The sequence below is a fragment of the Lontra canadensis genome, unplaced genomic scaffold (genome assembly GCF_010015895.1).
Source record: "Lontra canadensis isolate GAN:19392208 unplaced genomic scaffold, GSC_riverotter_1.0 scaffold2, whole genome shotgun sequence".
NCBI lineage: Eukaryota > Metazoa > Chordata > Mammalia > Carnivora > Mustelidae > Lontra > Lontra canadensis.
This window is the reverse complement of record NW_022630996.1, coordinates 7,677,452-7,698,491: the sequence shown is the minus strand read 5'-3', so window position 1 is coordinate 7,698,491 and position 21,040 is coordinate 7,677,452. Positions and strand designations below refer to the sequence as shown.

The 21,040-nt window shown below is 39.9% G+C and overlaps 1 protein-coding gene across 5 annotated transcripts in view; it reads left to right on the top strand.

The window, feature by feature from the left end:
- Window positions 1-5,224: 5,224 nt before the first annotated feature.
- The window catches only part of UBN2 (ubinuclein 2), a 95,010-nt gene continuing 79,194 nt past the window's right edge, over window positions 5,225-21,040 (top strand). For 2 of the 5 annotated variants that reach the window (XM_032868158.1, XM_032868168.1), the window contains exons 1-2: window positions 5,225-6,016; window positions 11,462-11,554. In XM_032868158.1, coding sequence (XP_032724049.1) covers window positions 5,546-6,016; window positions 11,462-11,554 — 564 coding nt within the window. In that variant the 5' untranslated portion in view covers window positions 5,225-5,545. The remainder of the gene's footprint in view (window positions 6,017-11,461; window positions 11,555-21,040) is intronic. The other 3 variants (XM_032868150.1, XM_032868131.1, XM_032868140.1) reach the window with 2 other exon arrangements.

Below are 21,040 nucleotides of genomic sequence, written 5' to 3'. Positions count from 1 at the left end.
GTCACATAGAAACAAAAAGTGAAACTTTATAATTTCTGTCATTGGAGATAAGGAATGATAATAAGGTGAAATTTCAGAGAGGGGCAGGGGAGAGAGAGAGAGAGAAGAGTCATCAATGATGACAATGGGCCACAAACCAAGTATGAGTAATTCAATCTTCTTTGCCTGAATTGAAAACCAAACCAAACCAAACTCAAGGTTACCAATAATCCCCGTTTTGCCAAGTGCGGGAATCATCTCCCTGTCCTCATCATACTAGACTTGGTAACATTCAACAGATAGTTGACAAGCCATTTTCTAAGATCATATTACTCTTCTACTTAAAATTTTCCAATGGCTCTGGTTTCAAGTATAATAAAATCCCAACTGGTTACAACATTGCATGTAAGCTGACTCCTATCTCCCTCTCAGATTTGTCTCTTCTATCTGTCCCCCCATTCACTCTGACCTTTCTTCTAACTCACCAAGTTTGTTCCCTTCACAAACTTTGCACTTGCTTTTCTTTCTCTGTTATATTCTTCCTTTGGATCTTCCCAAAATATTCTGGTCTTGACTCAAATGTGTCTTCCTCTGACAAGACTAACATAAGAAAGATTAACATAACATTGAACTGTGGTCCATTTTACCTTTCTATGTTTTCACTGCTATTGCCAATTAAGCGTTCTCCAATTGTTAACTCCAAAAGGCAACCATCTTACCACATTCATTTTAAGGAAGATGGGAAACAAGAATCTGGGGACAGTCCTGCTGTTCTGTCTCTAGGATATAACACTAAAGGAGAAGCACTAAACAGTGGGGTTGGTTTTTACCTTTTCTATAATTATATGTCTCCACAGGTGCCATACCCTGGGTTGAACATTAATCTTCAGCACAAGATTTGAGAGTCTGTAAAATTATAAAATTGTTGTGCTGAAGATGTTGTGGATAGTAATTTTTCATGAAAAGGGTATGAGCAGCTTGATCTCACAGGAATTTTATATTTGTTGTATATTTTATGTAAGAAAAACAAAATGCCTGATCTTATAGAATTATAGTTAAATAATGTGAATATCTTAGATATCTTTGATAATCTAAGATTTAAGGGATGCCTCGGTGGCTCAGTTGGTTAAGTGGCTGCCTTCAGCTCAGGTCATGATCCCATCGTCCTGGGATTGAGTCCCACATCAGGCTCCTTGCTCAGCAGGGAGCCTGCTTCTCCCTCTGCCTCTGCTGCCACTCTGCCTGCCTGTGCTCTCTCTCTCTGACAAATAAGTAAATAAATAAAATCTTAAAAAAAATCTAAGATTTAAGACAAAGATATTCTGACTTTGCACTCAAGAGGAGTTGACTTTGACCTCTTTGCATCCTCCTCAAAGGCCCTTACTATTGAACAAGAGTATTTAGGATTTCCCAAATTCCCAAGGTACAGCATAGATAGACATGCTGTACCCCTAAAAAGTCCCCAAAGCAACAATTAATTTTTCCTCACCTATTCAGTCTCTAACTGCTAAGGTGGCTATCCATTTCAAACCGGTGATTGCAACCAGTGAGAAGCTGAAATCAATTTTAAAGGTCTAAGCAGCATTTTTTAAAAAATGAAATAGGCTACAACAGAATTTAATTGGGTTGAAAGTATCAGGGCACCTCACTAATCCTTATTCAAGGCTCAAGTTCAGGAGGGAGAGCTGATATACGAGCAGGTATCTTATTGGAATTTCTGGGTGAAATTTTTGGACAGATAACATTGTACAGTCTAATTTTATTTCTCACAACTACTTGTGATTTATGAAATTATATACAGGGGAACTTTATTGCTGATAGAAAAATCCAGACTTTTCAACTGAGTTCCAATGAAGGACTTAAGGTATGTTTGGGGGAAAGGCGTGTCATCATTTATGATGTATGTATGCACTAAACATATGGTGTGTGTGTTTGTGTGTGTGTGTGTTCTATTTATTAACCAAATCAGTGTAAATTGTTCCAAAGAAGTTGCTTTATTATTAGAAGGAAAAGAAATAATAAAGTGAAAAATACAGGAACTGTGTTCAGGTGTAGCTGCTAGATTTGGAAGTGCAGTGAAAAGACTGAGAAAAAAAAATCTTCCTTTAATAATCAGATATTAGGCTTTACATTTCAAAGGAGAAAAAGATAATGCATTTCTGGCAAAGGAAAGATGAATATCTTCAAAATTAGGGGACATGTGAAAATATAACATGTAAGTCCCTAAAATAAGTTCTTAAGGAAAAAGGCATAAAGTTATTGGCACAATTTCTCAGTTGCTTCACAATTATTAATGAAAAAGACAATCTTTATGTTTAGTTGTGGCAGAAGAAAAATGGTTCGCACTAAGTGCTAAGAAACTGCTTCCTCCAATATGTTGGTGCATATGTTTTTGGTGGCAAAGAGGCTGATAAATTCAAAGCTATGATTCCTGGCAATAGCATAGTATCAACTCAATTATCACAGAACACTGAGAAGAATCAATGATTATCATGCAGTTACAGTCCAACTTGATGGGAGTACTAATACTGCGAGTTGTCTAATACTTTTACACCAGATATGTGTAGCAAGCCAATTTTATAAAGGAGTTATTTTCTGTATGGAGAAAAACATATTCACAATAAGACAACAGCACTTAAGTCAATAAAAAACCTTTGTACAGCTTATAATGGATAAAACATGTTATCCATTATATTAATGGATAATAATATAATGCACAAAAACCTTTATAAAATTTGTAATAGAATTGCAAGTGCTGGGACAACAAATATGGTCAGGAAATTGTAGAGATACAAAAGAATTATTGAAAACTACTAAAAACAGAAGATAATTTGAAATATTAAATGAAAATAACAGTAAAGGGAGACAAACCATAAGTGACTCTTAATCTCACAAAACAAACTGAGGGTTGCTGGGGGGAGGGGGTTGGGAGAGGGGGGGGTGGGGTTATGGACATTGGGTAGGGTATGTGCTATGGTGAGTGCTGTGAAGTGTGTAAACCTGGAGATTCACAGACCTGTACCCCTGGGGAAAAAAAAATATATGTTTATAAAAAATAAAATAATAAAAAAAAAGAAAATAACAGTAAGATTCATTTGGTTTTCAAAACCTTAAGTAATTGAATTAAAGTTGATGTTCTATGAAGAGAATAAATTGTTGTGGCTTAGGACCTCATTTACACAGAAAAATGATTGCCATACATGAAATTTATCATTATGTTGGATTAAGATTAAAGATATTACTGCTAAGAAGAAAGTGGATTCATGTTACTATCCACAATGCCTATGTGAACTAGGATGTTCAATTTGACCCATTTTAAAAATAAAAAAAGATCAGGCTTAATAGTAGACCAGAAGTACATGCGGCATCATCCTCATGCATTCTAGACTGGAGTAAACCTACGAACAGGCAGAGACTTCCATGGCTTTAAATAAAATCTTTACTAATTTGCTTCTGTACCACTTATATTAAGATTGGTTTCCAAATTGTATTATAAACTACCTTTATATTGTATTAATTTTGTTCTTACTTTATTTTACACAGTTCGTTTGTATAGCTTGTATTTCAAGACATGTATGTGTGTGTATCCCGGGTTTCAGTGTAGAATCTATTTCTCACTGTGAGTTGTGGTCAAAAGTCGGAAAAACACTCAATGCTTTAGAAGTTAGAAGAGGACTTTGGAAGAGTAACACACTTGCAGAAGGATCTGGCCCACAGACCACCTCTTTGCTGTCTGAGCTAAACTGTGGATGATACTGACTATGCATTCTATATGAAGTATAGAATTTACTTTGTAGGTAAGTTGCAGCTAGGACTAATACTGACATGATAAAAAATGTTTTAGGGACACCTGGGTGGCTCAGTCAGTTAAGTGTTCTACTCCTGATTTCCGCTCAGGTCGTGATCTCAGGGCTGTGGGATTGAGCTCGCCGCTTCACGCCCCCACCCCAGCTCTGTGCTCAGTGCAGTTTGCTTCAAATTCTCTCGCTGTCTCCCTCCCTCTCAAACAAAATCTTAAAACAAAAACAAAAAAAAACGTGTTTTAGAAGCATTAATATAGTCCCACTGCAAGACTGGCAGGAAGAGAATGGGGACAGAAAGTTTACTTAAATGCTGCTAAAACAACCTAGAAATGAGACCACTAGCGCAGAAGCAAAATGGGAGCAACTGCAGAGAAGATAAGGGAGATAAAACGGCGCGCCAAGGAAAAATGATAGCAATTTAGAGCTGGGAGGGACCTTTGGAGACATCCATCCCATCAGTATCTTCATACAATTAGTAAAAGTAACAGTAAAAAATTTTGAGAATTTGTCTATGACGTCATACTGACCTAATCAAATAGTCCTCAGTAGGTGTTAAACGTTGTTAATCCGGTTAATGAAATCAGCAGAAGGCATGAGTTCTCTTCAGGATGCAGAGGGCGGGCCCTCGAATTTGCTTGCTATTTAATGAATTAAAATGGGCAATAACTCCGGTCCTTTTAAATCTGAATTCCAATTAGTTTACCACAGGTGTGCCTACAAGGCTTCCCCCGACAAGGCTCCCCTCCAGCCCGAAATGGGTCGTGGAGCATTCTACTTTCAGAGAGTATGTTCCCTAAAGTACCACCAAATCCTCCTGAGACGTTTTCTGTTAATTTCGACAGTTTATGGACGAGGCCAGAACTAATCATTTACTGTACTCGTTCAATCACCCAACTTCAAAACGGTATTGAGCATTTTACGACCGTGCCACACACCGTCCCCACCGCGGCCGGGCGAGAAGAACAGGAGCCGGTCTAGGAAAGGGAGGCCTGTGGGAGTCAGTGGGGCGCTCTGCGGAAAGAAGCCGCAGGGCGAGTCCGCCTGCAGTAGCCATTTCCTTTCTTTCCCCGACACTTCACAGGCTGCGGGGCGCTGGGCGGGCAGGCACCGCGGCTGGTCCTCGCGTCCGTCACCCCTTTCTCCGTATCCGCCTCGAATAACCGGCTTGACAACCCCGATTCTCTAGAGCCGAGGGCGGGAGGCGTGTGCCGGGAACGGGATCCAGCGCCATGATTAGGTCAGTCCCAGGCACATCCAGACGCTCGCTCCTAGCTGAGCCCCACATGCGTCGCGGGTTTCCGGGTGCTAGTGGGAAGCTCGGGAAACCCCAGACCCCTCCCTTTTAGGAAGGGCTCAGACGGCGTCTCCGTTTCCAAGGAAACTGGCCCTGCCACAACGTCACTTCCGCTGACCTGTCTGGACTCCAGACTGTTGAGAGGAAAAGAGGAAAACTGAGCCACAGCCACGACGGTGGACGCGAGCGTCTCCTGTCTGCGCATGCGCCCGCTCAGCGGCCTGCTTCTATTTATGTGGGGGATCCAACATGGCGGCTGCGGCGACCCTGGCGATGGCGGTGGAGCCCATCAGAACATAGTGGCGGGGAAGGGGGCACGGTCCGCACTCACGGTGGCGTCGGCAGAGACGACTGAGGGCGGTGGAGGGAAGAAAAGCGACGGAAAGCAAAAGGAAGGGCGGGCAGGCAGACAACTCGGCGTAGAACCGAGCGCCGGCTCGAGCGAAGGCAGAGGGCCAGAACAGTGGGGATGGCGGAGCCACGCAGAGTAGCGTTTATTAGCCTGTCACCGGTGAGGCGGCGCGAGGCCGACTACCCGGGGGCCGAACGCGAGCCCGAATACCCTCGCGAGCCCCCCCGGCTGGAGCCGCAGCCGTACCGCGAACCGGCCCGGGTGGAGCAGCCGGCCCCGCGGGAGGCTGCCCCCCGGTCGGACGTGCAGCCCCCGCCGCGGGAGAAGCCGCTCCCCCAGCGCGAGGTCAGCCGCGCCGAGCCGCCCATGTCGCTGCAGCGGGAGCCCCCGCGGCCCGAGCCGCCGCCGCCGCCGCTCCCTCAGCTGCACTTGCAGCCGCCCCCGCCACGAGAGTCGGCTTCCCGGGCCGAGCCGCAGCAGAGGCCGCCGAGGGAGACAGTGCGCCTGGAGCTAGTGCTCAAGGATCCCACCGACGAGAGCTGCGTGGAGTTCAGTTACCCGGAGCTGCTGCTGTGCGGAGAACAACGGGTACAGAAGATTGTCCCTCACCCCCCAGACCCTGGGAGCCTCAGGACGCATCCGCTTCTCCCAGTGGTTCGCACCTTCCGACGCCCGCTTTGCGCGTCTCGGGTCTCCTGGGAGGGTGGGCTGGAGGGGGCAGGGGCCGGACGGGTGGACCAGTGGTTGGTGCTGCTTTTCCCCTGCTCCCCTGGGTTGGCCAAGGCTCCCACCCGGCTCTACACCCCCCGCCCCCCCGCCTCGTGCTCCCGCTCCAGATGCCGCTCGGAGCCGGTTTTCCTCTGCACCTTTCGAGACCTCAGAATTTACGCCTTTCTGCTCCCCGCACAGAATTTGGGGGCTCGCAAGTTACGTGGCTGGTTTTTCCTTGTGGAGCTCCAGCAGTCGTTCCAGTAGAAAGGAAGAGAAAACCTTGGGGGACACGCCCCCCATCCGAAGCAGGGAGATAGTGTAACCCCCTCCATATCCTCCTCTTCATCACTATTTGTTATGCTTGGCGCTGAGATGTGCTTGTGAGCGTGGGGTATTTCTCTTAATTTAGAAGTGTATTTGAAAATAATCAAAAAATTTTCAGACTAAGGATTCCACTCTAGGAATGAAGAAGAAGCAGATTAGTTATTTGGTTACTTATTTTTCTCTCTCACCTTGGTATTGGTACACCTACTTAGCTTTGTTTTCTCTAGAGTTTGTTTTTATTGTAATTGAATGGGAAGGTGTCTCCTGTTTTATTTGGCGCCTGCTGTCATACTCTCTTATTTGAGTGTATACCATTAGTTTATAGGTCTAGGTTGGAGGATGTTGCACTAGCCATTGTAATTTTTGGAAACCGATGAAACACAGCTTCGAATTTTTAGGAACTGGTTGAAAATACATAGGTATGCCTTTGGTGGAACCGGTGAACAACAGTGATAGGAGAGAGGTTTGTTAGTAATTGTAATTTTTATTGTAGGTTTTGGTGATCTTTAGAAGTAAACTAGAGAGGGAAATGATAAAGTAACAGTAATAAGAGAACAGTTTCCTCTGTTGTTTAGAGATTATGGTTCCTTAGGTTTTGCTCTAGCACAGGTCTAATGGACTCCAGAAGTCATTTGTTTTGTTTTCATTCTCAACTATCATTGTACTTGGATGATTATTAAGTTTAAAAATAATCATATTAAACAACGTCACTGGATTTTGTTTATTTTAAGGCCAATTAATCTTTTGATCATTATTTACAAATACTGCTGTCTGGCCAAATCACCACTAAATGTTTGCAACCACAATGAATTGTTAAGGGTAGAGATCATTTTGGCCATTTTCACAAACATTTTGTCCTTCAGATTCACTTTAGTGCCACTACTATTTATAAATGTGATGTTATTTTTTTTCCCAAAAGCATTTTGAAAATACTAGATTGGAGCATTTTTCAAATTGTATTTGATCTAATCCAAGTGGGTTTGCAGTTTTACTCCCTAACTTTCTTTATAAATTACAGATGAAAAGCATCATATTTGGGTAAAAGTACATTATGGTAGCCAACATTTACTGAATTCTTCCTATGTGTGTGCTAGACACAGTTCTAAGTAAGGTGTATGGCTTATGTAATTTAGTTCAGCAGTGCTTCTTGAGATTGGAACCATTATCCCCACTTTACAGATGAGGAGGCTAAGGCACAAAGTGCTTGTACGTAATTTTATTAGTACTTCTTTCTGTACCAGTACCAATTCTTAGTAAAACAAAATTTCTTAAAATTGTATAGTTTAAATTTGGAGGATCCTGCCAAAATGAACTAAAATTAGAGTTATAGTAGAAATACAGAGATTTCTGTTATCCCCTTAATGCTATGATATTCATGCCGTGATTAATAATAGATATGTACCTCTTAATTATGACAAAAAAGTTAAATTTGACACCCTTTCTTGCTAATCTGATAATATCAGAACTACTAGTTTCATATAATAGGAGAAAGATGAATAATTCAGTTTCATTTTTCTGTTTATACTATCAACTTAGAGGTATTTTGGTCGAATTTTCTTGTATATTCAGCTATATATCACTTGTATTCTGAACAAAAAAACCCCATTGTTTATACAATGCATCTTTGCGACCGAGTATTGCCAGATTTACTAATGATTACTCCCAATGAACATATTTATTACATGAAGAATTGTAGAAAATATTTCTCTAAATAAAGTTGTCATATTTCCATGAAAGGAAATCCTAGTAGTAGAAACCAACAAAAAGCTAAATGAGATCACCAGAATTGATCTGCTGAGTGGCAGTTCCCAAATTTGCTTTTTCTTCCCCTCAAGGAGAGTCTAGTTATTTTTAAGGATGTTATAATATTTTCAAAATAGTCTAAACTTTGAGTTGTTGTAATTGAACAACTTGTTACAGAGTTTGAGTAGAAAGGGGAGAGAAGGAGATGGTATAAAATGAAAGAAAAAAGATTCTGAATTTTGAAATAGCCATCTGTCACTGAATTAAGATTTTAGTTGATAGGTATAGGTATAAATCTGTCACATGTGAATACCACCTATATTGGGGTGCATTTAAATCACCCCCCTTCATAAATATGAGTAGTAAAACCCAGGTTAACTGAATGCAATCAGAATTTTTTGTATACTCTTATTATTATTATTTTTTAATGAGGAAAAGCACAGTTAACTAAGTATGCTGGCAAGAACAAAACCCCTTCTTGTCAGGTTGTAAGGACACAGGTTAGCTAAACTTTTAACCTTGTTCTCTCTCTAAGCTACTAAGCTCTGATGTAGTTCAAGATGATGACTGGGGCACTGCCATCATCTCTTTCCTCAAAGATTAATTTGTTCACCATTTCTGGCTAAAGAGAAATAGCACAGTTTAGTAATAAGTTCTGGCAGTAATTGATATGCAAATAATTTTTGTTTGACTCGTAGTAAATCAGAGAATCAGTTAACCAGAACATCCACTTGTGAATGTGATTAATTGAGCATTTCCTATAAAAAGAATAAGTGATTATAGCGTCAATGTAGTTATACTGTTCGAGAATTCGGTGCTATTCCATTGCTTGTCATACTGCATATTTTTGATAACATCTGAAGGATCTAAAGATGGTATTAATGAGTTAATATCAAAGGACAAAATTATGATAATGTTATTGCCTATGGGTAGTTGGCAATTTTGATATTTGCTGATTTGTAGATTATCTTTTCACATGGAAAACATAAAGCTCACTTAGAGCCTTGATTGTGGGTAGGGGTTTATTTCTTAACTGTGAGAGAAAAGTGAGTCATTTTTCTTAACTCTGTTTTTATAGACTGTCAAGAGTAAGAGATTTACTCTTGATTCCTCTATAAAGTCTATACAGAATGTTATAATGGCATTTAAGGTAATTGTTATTAAAAAATATATGTCTGTGTGTTTACACTTCACATATAAAATGGGACAGCTCAGTAATAAGACCTTGTATTTGGACTTCACAGTGACATGAAGCAACAGTTGATAATGTCAAGGCATGGTGGTTGCACACTGTCCTTTAGTCTTAAGGCTATCTCTTGAACATGCCTAGTATTTATTTCATTATCGGTCTCTTCCCCCTGATTTATTTATTCCTTTCATGTCATATATATTTATTCCACTGGTAACTCCGACTGGGATAAAGGATTTTGTAAATACATTACTTATTACAATAGTTAATTTAAAACATTGATTCTAAGATTAATTTTTTTAAGCTTTAAGAATATCCCTTTAGGGTGACCTCGGTGGCTCAGTTGGTTGAGCAACTGCTTTCAGCTCAGGTCATGATCCTGGAGTCCCAGGAGGAGTCTTGAGTCCTGCATCGGGCTCCCTGCTCAGCAGGGGCTCTGCTTCTCCCTCTGACCTTCCCCCGCTCATGCTCATTCTCATGCTCTCTCTCTCTCAAATAAATAAATAAAATCTTCAAAAAAAAAAAGGTATCCCTTTATTCTAATACTTTAGGTCCGATGAATTGTTTTGTATTCGTTCTGTTCATATTTTTCTGTCATATTTTTAGACTAATCGTATCTCAGCTTTCATATCCAGGATGAAGTGTATCAGTTCCAAAGTGTGCAGATCTTTGTCCCCTCTGCACTTTTTTTCTTCAGGTTCAGCCAAACCTTTATCCAGTATTTCAGTTTTAATATTCTTTATTTTTAATTACTTGAAGATGCTATTTCATAAAAACACCTAGCCAAGATTAACTTTCTAGTCAGCTGTCCATAATTAGATACAAGTAGCATTTTTATTCATATGCAGCTCCTTGTTTTCCCTTTTTTGTATTGAAAACCTGTGTGTGTATGAAAGGTGTCTGCTAAAATAGTAAACTTGAATAAAGGTTGTGATTTACCTTTTTGTTTGTTTTAGTAAATAGATGGCAAATGTGGGATCCTAGCTGTGTGTGTGGTTTTTTTTTTTTTTTTTTAAAGATTTTATTTATTTATTTGACAGAGAGATCACAAGTAGGCAGGCAGAGAGAGAGGAGGAAGCAGGCTTCCCGCTGAGCAGAGAGCCCGATGCGGGGCTCGATCCCAGGACCCTGGGATCATGACCTGAGCTGAAGGCAGAGGATTAACCCACTGAGCCACCCAGGCGCCCGTGTGTGGTTTTTTAAAACCAGGTATTAGGATAAACTTTCATTCTCCCCTTCTAGAAGGACGCCTCGGGAGTGTAATCTATTTGCAGCTTTCAGTTTTCTAGCTTTGTTTAAGGGAAGTATGTACTCCCTGAAGGAATACTGACGGACAGAAAGGGGGTGATGTAGACTGAGGGGTTGACGCTGGGCCTCAGCAGAAGGCTGTAGCAGCTGCAGATACCCTCGTGGTAGCGAGGGCAGAGGGCTCAGGGTTGATGTCGGTTAATAACCTGGAGAGCCTTTGAGAAGCATTGCCTGACCAAAGCAGTTATTCTGAGGGGGAAGATCTCAAACCAGAGTTATAAGTGGGATTTTCATTTTTACCCAATTTTTCTTGGGGAATTTTTGGCCTTTTTATTTTGGATGGGGTGACCATAGATCATTTTGTAGGAGGAGACGATTTGATTTGTTGAGTTATGAACCAACGAAAAACTTGAGAGTGTGTAAGAATCCATTGAAACTGCAAGTATTTTTGCTACGAACCATTTCTTTCTAGTTACTTTTAATGTGTCTAACTTATTTGGTGTTTGTTTTTTTTTTTAAGATTTTATTTATTTATTTGACAGAGAGAGATCACAGGTAGGCAGAGAGGCAGGCAGAGAGAGGGGGAAGCAGGCTCCCCGCTGAGTGCAGATCCTGATGCGGGGCTCTATCCCAGGACCCTGAGATCATGACCTGAGCCGAAAGCAGAGGCTTTAACCCACTGAGCCACCCAGGCGCCCACTAACTTATTTGTTAATATTTGGAAAATTTGACTCTAATTATTAAATTTAAGGATGCATTCAACTCTGGTTAAAGTAATATTAATACTTACATTTCTTTTCCTATTTACTTTGAATCAGAAGAAGCCCATTCACACAGAAGACCCATTTAATGATGAGCATCAAGAGAGGCAAGAAGTGGAAATGTTGGCTAAGAAGTTTGAAATGAAATATGTGAGTATAATATATTCTTTGTTTAGATAATTTTACCTTATTGACTTTTTTTTTTCCCCCTCTTGGTGACTGGTTGGGAAGGCTTATAATATCCATTGCCCACCTTATTTTGTTCTCATAAATTGAACCCAAATAAATGGTTAGACAAAGATTTTGATAGGTTTGTGGTGTCTGTAATAGTAACTGTCATTTATTATACCCCTTCTAGAGCCCAGGAAGATTGCTTAACATATGTTATCTTCCATCCTTCCTTCCTAAAACTACATAGTAAGTAATATTGGCCACATTTTACAAGCGAAGAAACTGAGGCTCTGAGCTCAAGGTCACACAGTGACAAGAACCAGGCTGCATAGCCAGGTCTGTCTACCTCTAATCCTTTGCCTTTTCTGCCATTGAGAAGGCTGCTTTAATTCCTTTGGTGTAGTATTTCTTAAGCCTTCCTGCCTCTTTTGAGTTTAAGAAAATGAACATGTATATTTCTAGCATACACATTCTGGGATCGGAATCAATCAGCAGCAGCATGAAATTTCTTTGAAAGTATCTTGTTTACCTTAAACATTCATGTACATTTTATACCCTATGCCATAAGTAGATTGATACTTGTTTTAATACAAAAGTGAATTCTAATTATTTGCTTAACATTTTTCTCACATTTTCTAGCATAATCGAGTTTATAGGAAAGCTCCCTCCCTCCCCATCTTTATCCTATGGCTTTACTCCATGGCACTTTACTAAAATATAACTCATGAAAAGAAAGACCCCTCTGGTTCCTGTCTGAGCATTGGGAAGTATCTCACAGAGATAGGAAGTCAGCTCACACTAGCCCTGTCATTCTTGTTATCCTCTCCATGCAGCTGGGATCTTGGTTGATAGGTGTTGGCTCCTTGTGCTAATGAACTGTTTGGGGTCGGGGAAATGTATGAGAATACTTTGGAATGTAGGTCAGGTTGTAGGCCATACTTGCCATCTACAAATTGTTCTTTGGTAAAGTTATTTAACCTTTTTGAGCCCCGGTTTTCTTTTTTTGAAGATGTTTCAAGTCTCCTTCTGCCTTTATATTCTGTGACTATATAAAAATTTTAGGGATTGACTGGTGGGTGTTTTGATGGAAAGAGTAGCAAAAGTTGTTACTTAAATTGTAGTGTTTAATTACAATAAAATGTTTTCAAGTTATAAATCCTAACGTACTATGGCTTTTTCTTTTTCTTTTTCTTTTTTTTTAAAGACTTTATTTATTTATTTGACAGAGAGAGAGAGATCACAAGTAGGCAGAGAGGCAGGCAGAGAGAGAGAGGGAAGGAGACTCCCCGCCGAGCAGAGAGCCTGATATGGGGCTCGATCCCAGGACCCTGAGATCATGACCCGAGCCGAAGGCAGAGGCTTTAACCCACTGAGCCACCCAGGTGCCCCGCCCGGCTTTTTCTTTTTTAAGATACTTGTTTTTAAGTAATCTGTACACCCAGCGTGGAGTTTGAATTTATGAGCCCAAGACGAAGAGTCCCATGTTCTATTGACTGAGCCAGCCAGGCACCCCTATAGCTTTTTTATATAAGTTAATAAATACATTGGTTAAATTTAATGTTTTAACCAGGCAATATATTTACATGGTTGAGAACTCAAAAATTACAGAGCGAAAAATCTTTCATTCTGTTGTTCACCCACATAATCTCACTTCCTAGAGGCATGTAATGTTTTGGGGGTCCTTTTAGAAATGTTTATGTATATCTCTGTGTATACATGTATGAGCCCCACCCCCATATCTCTTTACACATTACAGAAGATGCAGTTCTGCTCTTTGCTTTTTTTCTGTTACTCTAACTTGGAGATTTTTTCACATCAATACAAAGAGAGCTTTTTTATCTCTCTCTCTCTCTTTAGGGCTTCATGGTATTCTATAATACGGACATACCACAGTTTATTTAACCAGTCCCCAGATGATCCAAGTTTCTAAAAATTTGCTCTTAGAAGTAGTGCTACAGTAAATTACTTAGTAGCATAGCATTTCACATATTTACAAGTTTATCTCTTGGACAGATTCCTAGAAGTGGAATTTTTAGGTCAAAAGATTTATGCGTTTATTTAGTTTATTTAGTTTGGGTATATTTTGCCAAGTTACCAGTTCCTAAGTCACCAGTTTCCATTCCCTCCCTGGAGTGCATCAGAGTGCTTATTTTTCTATAGGTTTTAAAACTAAGGATTAGGGGGCGCCTGGGTGGCTCAGTGGGTTAAGGCCTCTGCCTTCGGCTCAGGTCATGATCTCAGGGTCCTGGGATCGAGCCTCGTATCAGGCTCTCTGTTCAGCGGGGAGCCTGCTTCCCTCTCTCTCTCTCTGCCGCCTCTCTGCCTACTTGTGATCTCTCTCTGTAAAAAAAAAAATAATTAAAAAAAAAATAAAAATAAGGATTAGGATTGCCCTCTGCAAATGGGAAAATTCCTATCATATGATCCTGTAAGTAATGTGATTCAGTATGTGATGTACTGCCTCAGAGTTAGCATTATCATCTTGGGGAGCCTTGGAATCATTCTTGGCATGGAAAAACCAATGTTCTAAAGAAGTTGGTTGATGTGTAAAATGGAGCTCCAAATAACTGGGATATCTCCAGGCACTGTCATTGTGTAGGGATAAGATGTTGTTCTTGTTATAATTTAAATTAATGGGCTGTAATTCTTCTGTAGATTTTTATTTTGGCTACTCTCTTATTTCCATTCTAAGCAGAGATTTTAAATGTCCTATGTGATGAAGTCTTTATATGCCATGAGTATTATAGGCATTAAGTATGTATATTATAACAATTATAGGCATTATATATAACAAATGATTTGGACCTTTGTAAGAAAGCCATCCAGCTAAAAGTGACTGGGAGATGATGCTTCATCTAGCTCTAGGCTCTGGGGTGTCACAAAAGACAACTCCTAAACAACTAAGGGTTTTTTGGTGTTCTATATATTTATTTATACTTATGCATATATTATATGCATATTTATATTTTAAGTAAATAGACTTTTTTTTTTTTTTTAAAGATTTTATTTATTTGTCAGAGAGAGAGAGTACACACAAGCAGGCAGAGAGGCAGGCAGAGAGAGAGGAGGAAGCAGGCTCCCTGCCGAGCAAGGAGCCCGATGCGGGACTCGATCCCAGGACCCCAGGATCATGACCTGAGCCGAAGGCAGTGGCTTAACCAACTGAGCCACCCAGGCGTCCCAGTAAATAGACTTTTAAATATTGCATGTAAAATCTTGCAAAATGTTAACGCACCAGTGTTACATTTCCCTTAGAAATTTTTTTTTTTTGGTAGTGATAAAAAGAGGACTTCATTCTTGGAGGCTTATAAAACATAAAACTAGCCACCTTTTCCTCTTGCTTTTGTTTCCTTCATATTATAATTTAGATGTCCTTGTCATTATTTCTGAAAATCACTTAAGGTTGCATCTAAGTCATTGTTTCTTGGAACAAGAGGTGCAGTTTTTGGTTAAGTTTTGTGTATAAAAAAAGTGTTTGAGCATTTACGTTGGACATACAAAGGGGCATGATAGTCGCTTTCTCTTGGAACTTTCCAAATTATTGGGAAAATGAGACATACATATGACTCACAAATGTAGTACCAAGCAGTTGTCTGTGGAATTGAAAGACTCTGGGGATTTGAAAGTGTGTAGAAGGGCCAGTTGAGTCTTGACATTTGAAGGAATTTTGGAGACTTGGTGCAGAATCGTTGAATGGATTCTTCAGTCTCCTGTGGAACCACATTTCTCTGTAATCCCTGGAATAGTTTTTCTACCCTTTGTAGGATATCCAGTGGATAAGAGGCAGCAACAATGTATTGTAGTGGAAGGAGCACAGGATTATGAGTTAACATAGCTGGATTCTAATCCTGTCTTTGCCATATTAACTAGCTGGGTGACCTTAGTACAGGCTCTTGGCTTTTTTATGCTTGGTATCTGAGGGGAGAACACTATCTGCTAGGCCAACTTTATACTTATAGCACAGGGGTTTTGTCAACATCAGATGAAAAAATAGATTTTTAATGTCGGAAATATTTAAAGTGTTATCTAAATAGGAAATACTGTTTATTTAAACATATTACTCTTGTGGAGAACTGCTTGTATTCTATACATGTCATAAATTCTTTTTTTTTTTTTTAAGATTTTATTTATTTATTCGACTGACGGAGATCACAAGTAGGCAGAGAGGCAGGCAGAGAGAGAGTGAGAAGCAGGCTCCCCGCCAAGCAGAGAGCCCGATGCGGGGCTCGATCCCAGGACCCTGGGCTCATGACCTGAGCCGAAGGCAGAGGCTTTAACCCACTGAGCCACCCAGGCGCCCCTCATAAATTCTTTTTAACATAAACATGTATGGGATTTTTTTAACCTCTATTAATTGACCACCCCATTAATTTTGATCTTTTAGTTTAGTTCAGGCATTCTGTTCCAAATGGCCCTTTTTTTTAGTCCTTCAATCACTACTTACAGGTTCTGCTTAATTATTAGGGTCTTCTTAAAGACCGCAATAAATTATTTGGAATCCTTTAAGAAACTCGTTGGGCCAAAAGTGATGTGGTAGAGTACACTTTGTCCAGTGCTAGGCTCTCACAAAAGATCACTCGTAAATAATCACTGACGATCTTTATTGACTATACTTTACTGTCTAATAGTTCCTTTAGTGTTCTCCAGTTCAGGAGTAGCAAAGTCAGATGACCCCAAGATGCCCACCAAACCACCAGTGAAGCAGGCCAGTTGAACAGTAAAGGTGGGGGATTATTTGAACTAGGAGACAGCCACTGCTCAGTTCCAACCTTTGTCACTTCTCAGGGACCAGGCTTAGGGTTGCCAGATCTTTACATTTCTCAAAAGAAGGCTGAAATATGGATTTTCTTCTTTCTTTTCTTACTTTGAAATGTTGGCTTCTAGGGGGCCACATCCAGCTCTCAAGGTCTAGCTGGAGACATTGGTATACTTGCTTCACTATTTTTTTTCTTATTTAACTCATCAGTCCATCTGTGCCATTCTCTTCTTCTTTTTTTTTAATTAATCTTTATTTATTTATTTATTTATTTTTTTATAAACATGTAATGTATTTTTATCCCCAGGGGTACAGGTCTGTGAATTGCCAGGTTTACACACTTCATAACACTCACCATAGCACATACCCTCCCCAATGTCCATAACCCCATCCCCCTCCCCCCAGCAACCCTCAGTTTGTTTTGTGAGATTAAGAGTCACTTATGGTTTGTCTCCCTCCCGATCCCATCCTCTTTCATTTATTCTTCTCCTACCTCCCCTAACCCCCCACGTTGCATCTCCACTTCCTCATATCAGGGAGATCATATGATAGTTGTCTTTCTCCGATTGACTTACTTCACTAAGCATGATACCCTCTAGTTCCATCCACATCGTCGCAAATGGCAAGATTTCATTTCTTTTGATGGCTGCATAGTATTCCATTGTCTGTATATATACCACATCTTCTTTATCCATTCGTCTGTTGATGGACACCTAGGTTCTTTCCATAGTTTGGCTATTGTAGACATTGCTGCTATAAACATTCGGGTGCATGTGCCCCTTTGGATCACTACGTTTGTATCTTTAGGGTAAATACCCAGTAGTGCAATTGCTGGGTCATAGGGTAGTTCTATTTTCAACTTTTTGAGGAACCTCCATGCTGTTTTCCAGAGTGGTTGCACCAGCTTGCATTCCCACCAACAGTGTAGGAGGGTTCCCCTTTCTCCGCATCCTCGCCAGCATCTGTCATTTCCTGACTTGTTAATTTTAGCCATTCTGACTGGTGTGAGGTAGTATGTCATTGTGGTTTTGATTTGTGTATTTCCCTGATGCCGAGTGGATGTGGAGCACTTTTTTATGTGTCTGTTGGCCATCTGAATGTCATCTTTGCAGAAATGTCTGTTCGTGTCTTCTGTGCATTTCTTGATTGGATTATTTGTTCTTTGGGTGTTGAGTTTGCTAAGTTCTTTATAGATATTGGACACTAGCCCTTTATCTGATATGTCGTTTGCAAATATCTTCTCCCATTCTGTCAGTTGTCTTTTGGTTTTGTTAACTGTTTCCTTTGCTGTGCCCAAGCTTTTGATCTTGATGAAATCCCAATAGTTCATTTTTGCCCTTGCTTCTGTTGCCTTTGGCGATGTTCCTAGGAAGAAGTTGCTGTGGCTGAGGTCGAAGAGGTTGCTGCCTGTGTTCTCCTCAAGGATTTTGATGGATTCCTTTCTCACATTGAGGTCCTTCATCCATTTTGAGTCTATTTTTATGTGTGGTGTAAAGAAATGGTCCAATTTCATTTTTCTGCATGTGGCCATCCAATTTTCCCAACACCATTTCTTGAAGAGGCTGTCTTTTTTCCATTGGACATTCTTTCCTGCTTTGTCGAAGATTAGTTGACCATAGAGTTGAGGGTCTATTTCTGGGCTCTCTATTCTGTTCCATTGATCTATGTGTCTGTTTTTGTGCCAGTACCATGCTGTCTTGATGATGACAGCTTTGTAATAGAGCTTGAAGTCCGGAATTGTGATGCCACCAACTTTGGCTTTCTTTTTCAATATTCCTTTGGCTATTCGAGGTCTTTTCTGGTTCCATATAAATTTTAGGGTTATTTGTTCCATTTCTTTGAAAAAAATGGGTGGGATTTTGATAGGGATTGCATTGAATGTATAGATTGCTTTAGGTAGCATAGACATCTTCACAATATTTGTTCTTCCAATCCAGGAGCATGGAACATTTTTCCATTTCTTTGTGTCTTCCTCTATTTCTTTCATGAGTACTTTATAGTTTTCTGAGTATAGATTCTTAGCCTCTTTGGTTAGGTTTATTCCTAGGTATCTTATAGTTTTGGGTGCAATTGTAAATGGGATCGACTCCTTAATTTCTTTCTTCAGTCTCTTTGTTGGTCTGTAGAAATGCAGCTGATTTCTGTGCATTGATTTTCTATCCTGACACTTTACTGAATTCCTGTACAAGTTCTAGCAGTTTTGGAGTGGAGTCTTTGGGTTTTCCACATATAGTATCGTATCATCTGCAAAGAGTGATAGTTTGACTTCTTCTTTGCCAATTTCGATGCCTTTAATTTCCTTTTGTTGTCTGATTGCTGAGGCTAAGACTTCTAGTACTATGTTGAATAGCAGTGGTGATAATGGACATCCCAGCCGTGTTCCTGACCATAGTGGAAAAGCTTTCAGTTTTTCTCCATTGAGAATGATATTTGCGGTGGGTTTTTCATAGATGGCTTTGATAATATTGTGGTATGTGCCCTCTATCCCTACACTTTGAAGAGTTTTGATCAGGAAGGGATGCTGTACTTTGTCAAATGCTTTTTCAGCATCTATTGAGAGTATCATGTGGTTCTTGTTCTTTCTTTTATTAATGTGTTGTATCACATTGATTGATTTGCGGATGTTGAACCAACCTTGCAGCCCTGGAATAAATCCCACTTGGTCATGGTGAATAATCCTTTTAATATACTGTTGAATCCTATCGGCTAGTATTTTGGTGAGAATTTTCGCATCTGTGTTCATCAAGGGATATTGGTCTGTAGTTCTCTTTCGTGGTGGGATCCTTGTCTGGTTTTGGGATCAAGGTGATGCTGGCCTCATAAAATGAGTTTGGAAGTTTTCCTTCCATCTATTTTTTGGAACAGTTTCAGGAGAATAGGAATTAGTTCTTCTTTAAACGTTCGGTAGAATTCCCCTGGGAAGCCATATGGCCCTGGGCTTTTGTTTGTTTGGAGATTTTTGATGACTGTTTCAATCTCCTTACTGGTTATGGGTCTGTTCAGGTTTTCTATTTCTTCCTGGTTCAGTTGTGGTAGTTTATATGTCTAGGAATGCATCCATTTCTTCCAGACTGTCAGATTTGTTTGCGTAGAGTTGCTCATAGTATGTTCTTATAATTGTTTGTATTTCTTTGGTGTTAGTTGTGGTCTCTCCTCTTTCATTCATGATTTTATTTATTTCGGTCCTTTCTCTTTTCTTTTTGATAAATCTGGCCAGGGGTTTATCAATCTTATTAATTCTTTCAAAGAACCAACTCCTAGTTTCGTTGATTTGTTCTATTGTTTTGTTTTTTTTTGGTTTCTATTTCATTGATTTCTGCTCTGATCTTTATGATTTCTCTTCTCCTGCTGGGTTTAGGCTTTCTTTCTTGTTCTTTCTCCAGCTCCTTTAGGTGTAGGGTTAGGTTGTGTACCTGAGACCTTTCTTGTTTCTTGAGAAAGGCTTGTACCGCTATATATTTTCCTCTCAGGACTGCCTTTGCTGTGACTCACAGATTTTGAACTGTTGTGTTTTCATTATCATTTGTTTCCATGAATTTTTTCAATTCTTCTTTAATTTCCTGGTTGACCCATTCATTCTTTAGAAGGGTGCTGTTTAGTTTCCATGTATTTGTGTTTTTTCCAAATTTCCTCTTGTGATTAGTTCTAGCTTCAGAGCATTGTGGTCTGAAAATATGTAGGGAATGATTCCAATCTTTTGATACTGGTTGAGACCTGATTTATGACCCAGGATGTGATCTATTCTGGAGAATGTTCCATGTGCACTAGAGAAGAATGTGTATTCTGTTGCTTTGGGATGAAATGTTCTGAATATATCTGTGTCCATCTGGCCCATTGTGTCATTTAAGGCCTTTATTTCCTTGTTGATCTTTTGCTTGGATGATCTGTCCATTTCAGTGAGGGAAATATTAAAATCCCCTACTATTATTGTATTATTGTCGATGTGTTTCTTTGATTTTGTTATTAATTGGTTTATATAGTTGGCTGCTCCCACGTTAGAGGCATAGATATTTAAAATTGTTAGAACTTCTTGTTGGACAGATCCTTTGAGTATGATATAGTGTCCTTCCTCATCTCTTATTATAGTCTTTGGCTTAAAAATCTAATTGATCTGATATAAGGATTGCCACCCCAGCTTTCTTCTGATGTCCATTAGCATGGTAAATTGTTTTCCATCCCCTCACTTTAAATCTGGAGGTATCTTTGGGTCTAAAATGAGTTTCTTGTAGGCACATATTGATGGGTTTTGTTTTTTTATCCATTCTGATACTCTGTCTTTTGATTGGAGCATTTAGCCCATTAACATTCAGGGTAACTATTGAGAGATATGAATTTAGTGCCATTGTATTGCCTGTAAGGTGACTGTTACTGTATATTGTCTCTGTTCCTTTCTGATTTACTACTTTTAGTCTCTCTCTCTGCTTAGAGGACCCCTTTCAATATTTCCTGTAGAGCTGGTTTGGTGTTTGCAGTTTTTGTTTGTCCTGGAAGCTTTTTATCTCTCCTTCTATTTTCAGTGATAGCCTAGCTGGATATAGTATTCTTGGCTGCATGTTTTTCTCGTCTAGTGCTCTTAATATATCATGCCAGTTTTTTCTGGCCTGCCAGGTCTCTGTGGATAAGTCCGCTGCCAATCTAATATTTTTACCATTGTATGTTCCAGACTTGTTTCCCGGGCTGCTTTCAGGATTTTCTCTTTGTCGCTAAGA